The sequence below is a fragment of the Sprattus sprattus genome (assembly GCF_963457725.1).
Source record: "Sprattus sprattus genome assembly, chromosome: 19".
NCBI lineage: Eukaryota > Metazoa > Chordata > Actinopteri > Clupeiformes > Clupeidae > Sprattus > Sprattus sprattus.
In genome coordinates, this window is record NC_137917.1 from 5,630,423 (window position 1) to 5,634,122 (window position 3,700).

Consider the following 3,700-nt stretch of genomic DNA (forward strand, 5'->3'; position numbering starts at 1 on the left):
TGGCAGCTAATGCAGAGGTTTAAGAGCTGCGCTGAAACTGGCTTCAGCGGTTGAGAATGAGGGGTTTGAAAACCCGGAGCTGTTTGAAGCAGCGTGAAATGGTTTGATGCACTGACCCCTGGTGGCCGTCTTGGGTGCCTGAGCTGGATTGCTGAGTAACTGTTCCTTGTTGTCATGCCAACAGGACCTGGAGTGTGATGTGTCAGTGGAGGATGATAATCGTCAGGAGTGGGTCTTCACCCTTTACGACTTTGACAACAGCGGGAAAGTCACCAAGGAGGTACAGAGGGAGGAACTTAGAAGGGTGTTACTCATACCATTTTATGAGCCTTGGCAGAAACCCTGTGTTGCATAACGAGTGCACACGCATACAGTAGCGCTATGACCTCTCTGTTGGTAGCACAGAGTACATGCACATATCGCTGTTTGTATGCCATGTGCAGCACGCCAGATGCAGTATGCAGCAGCAGCACTGAGTGTCTTCCCGGTCTGTCTGTATCTGCAGGACATGTCCAGCCTGATGCACACCATCTATGATGTGGTGGACGCCTCGGTCAACCACTCAGGACACAGTAAGAGTAAGACACTCCGAGTGAAGCTAACGGTCGCCCCGGAGCCCAAGACACGGCGGAGAGAAACCATCAGCTCAGGACCAGGTGAGAGCCACTGGCCAGAACAATAATACCGGCACATAGGTTGATGACTTTATGATTTCATCTTCTTCTTTAGTTTTTGCATTAGTCTGCATTGTAATAAGCTGTCTTATGGTATATCACACAATTATACCCCATTGTAATTGTTATTCCTCAGTAAGTTTCTAACAAATTAAATAGGGCTGTAGCTTTGGTCACCTGATTATTGCGCTTCAGCCTTAATTATTATAATTATATAACAGCTATGCTGGAGGCTTTATGACCTTTTCCAGTTAGCAGTTACCTTGCACATTGTGTGCTTTAATGAATTACAGATGGGATTGAAATCTTCACATTTATTTTTGTTAGGGTAGCAGTGAAAAATGAACACATGTAGAGACTCCTCTGACATGCTGGTGTCATAGACTTGCAGTATAGTATGTATTGTGTTTTGTAAACAAGCACAGTCCTGCACCAGACTAGAACTCCCAACCTTGGGCCTGGGAGGTGGGTTTGCTAGCAAGGAGGCTAAAACCCATGGGTGCTGGTGTCTGTCGCCTGGGCTTCAATATTGAATATTTGCCGAGCTCTGTGCTGCTCTAAATCTTCATCTTCCTGTGCCATAATCGTCTTTATTTTCCTGTCAGAGCGAGAGGCGGGGCGATGTCACGCAGAGGAGAACCGCAAACACTGCTCTCAAGTCAGGTGAACACACCCCAGCTCTGCTGCCATGACACTTAACCTTCCACACTCACCTCCATCCCGGCTGACGCCTCTACTACTGTTGCAGTTCATAATTGATATAATTAATAATAACATTACATTATCTAACATTCCCTCAGGCGCTATTCAATCAATGTAACTGTGATGAGAGGTTAAAACAGGTGATTGTAACTTCTTGTAACAGTATAGTCTCTCATGTAGTGTCAGATATCTGATTAGTGTGTGTGTGTGTGTGTGTGATGTTTCTCATGTAGTGTCAGATATCTGATTAGTGTGTGTGTGTGTGTGTGTGTGTGTGTGTGTGTGTGTGTGTGTGATGTTTCAGAGGCCAGAGCAGCGACGCTGCCCCAGAGGGTCATCACTATTGTGTGGATGAGAACACTGAGAGAAGAAATCACTACCTGGACCTGGCTGGGATTGAGAACTACACCTCTAGGTTTGAAGGTAGGCCGGAGCTGCATGAAGTACACAGGGAGAATGATAGAGAGGTGTCACATTGAACACTAGAGGGAGCTGTTCACACATAAACAGTAGCAGCTGCTGCATTCACATTTGGTAGAAGGGAAACTTGCTGTGTCCCCTACATCTTGCACTGCCACTAAAAGGATTGGAATTGCAGAAATTCAAACTTCTGTGGAATACAAAACTAGTAATTGCACTTATGTATATAAGGTAAGAAGGCAGTACAAAACGTTTCAGATGATTTGTAGAAAGCTGAAATTGAATTGAAACACAATCCTTGGGCCTCATGTATGACTTCCTAGTTTAATGTAGGGGGCGTGCATGTCTCTCTCTAACCTGGCGAGGGGAATCTCACCCATCCACGTTTCTCCACCCCAGCCCCCCCGGAGGAGCCCACGCCGCGAGGCCCCCACCCCCAGAGCCGCTCTCGCTCCCATGAGCCCGAGGTCCACGCCGCTCACCAACGCCGCTCGCAGGTCATCGGGGAGTACTACACCCCTGTGGAGCCCCGCAGCAGCAGGGGGCCCCAGTTCCTCAAGTCCCCCAGAGGAGCCGGCAAAGGAGCGCTGGCGGGAGGACACCCGAACGGAGGCAACGGAGGAGGTGGCAAGTCAGGCAGGTGCCACGGCTACCACGCGCCCCTGCACCATAGTGCCTCAGCGGGTTCTCACGGCGGACAGGACGTGTACCACCTCGCCCAGCAGAGCCAACCCCAAACCGTTCTCCACCACCAGCACCCGCTCCAGCACAGCCACAGCAAGCGGCTGCGGGCCAAGACCCGAGATGGCCTCTCCCCGGCCAAAGGCCCCCAGCAGCAGCAGCAGCAGCAGCCTCCCCCCACAGCCCCAGGCCTGGAGCGCGAGCAGCAGCCCCCCATCCTGCCCGGCAGCCCTGGGTTTGTGGTGCCGGTGGTCCAACGCCACGAGCACCACCACCACCACGAACACCACCACCATCACCACTATCACCACTACCACCAGACATGACCGCATGTGGCTCACACTCATACTCACACACTCACACACACGTTCTCACAAACATAAAGAACCACCAGAAAGCAGCTGAGGACATGAGGACATGCCTTGCTGAAAGACAAATCAGCCCAGGGGACGACATAGTCCTCTGGTCACCAAGTCTGCTTTGCTCACACTCGCTGAGATGGCATGACTTGGCTTCAGCCATAACAAACTGTGGATACCAGACTGACAGGAGTGCTAATAGTCCATAATAAACACTTTAATTAGGACTTTCTATTGGCCTAGGCTAGCAGAGATTTCCAGCTGTGTTACGAAGATGGATCAATGGACTTGCACGCCATGTTCCTTTGATGTTGTCGGTAGATTTGTTTGTCCTCTTTGAGGTTGTACGATTGACCTCAAAGCTTTTAAGTAACACTTTCAATGAGGCCAACCCTTACTGCATTGTATACACATTTATACACTGAATCATAACAAAAGCTAATATGTGGTTACAACAAAAGAAAAAGGCTGATGTGAATCTGATTGTGTAAACCCTCAATTCCACACATTGGGACAATAGTTCAAAATGTGATGAGCTCATGGTCAGGCATTAGAGGGTCTGTGCTGAAAGTGTGCTGGCTTCATTGAAAGCGTTGCCATGGTTCCAAAGTGTGGGTCTCAGGTGAACGGTGCTGCTCGTTAGCTTCTCTCTCAAAAGGCTGCTTCTCCCCCCAGGGTCCCTGCTGCTGAGAGAGGGGCTCCCTCTCCCGGGGAGGACATGAAAATCACCACTGCCAGTTTTAATGCAAAATAACTTCTTATATATGTGTCAGAAAATATATATGAATATATACAATTACTTTATAATTGTACTGCATATGCATATTTATCATCGATTATACATATGCATATATGTCCTTTTTG

The 3,700-nt window shown here is 48.9% G+C and overlaps 1 protein-coding gene across 1 annotated transcript in view; it reads left to right on the top strand.

Moving 5' to 3' along the window:
- nkd2b (NKD inhibitor of WNT signaling pathway 2b) overlaps positions 1-3,463 on the top strand; it is a 25,357-nt gene extending 21,894 nt beyond the window's left edge. The window contains exons 6-10 of the mRNA XM_080858653.1: positions 185-280; positions 506-656; positions 1,280-1,337; positions 1,681-1,799; positions 2,196-3,463. Of these exons, the coding sequence (XP_080714779.1) occupies positions 185-280; positions 506-656; positions 1,280-1,337; positions 1,681-1,799; positions 2,196-2,803 (1,032 nt within the window). The 3' untranslated portion in view covers positions 2,804-3,463. The remainder of the gene's footprint in view (positions 1-184; positions 281-505; positions 657-1,279; positions 1,338-1,680; positions 1,800-2,195) is intronic.
- The last annotated feature ends 237 nt before the right edge of the window (positions 3,464-3,700 follow it).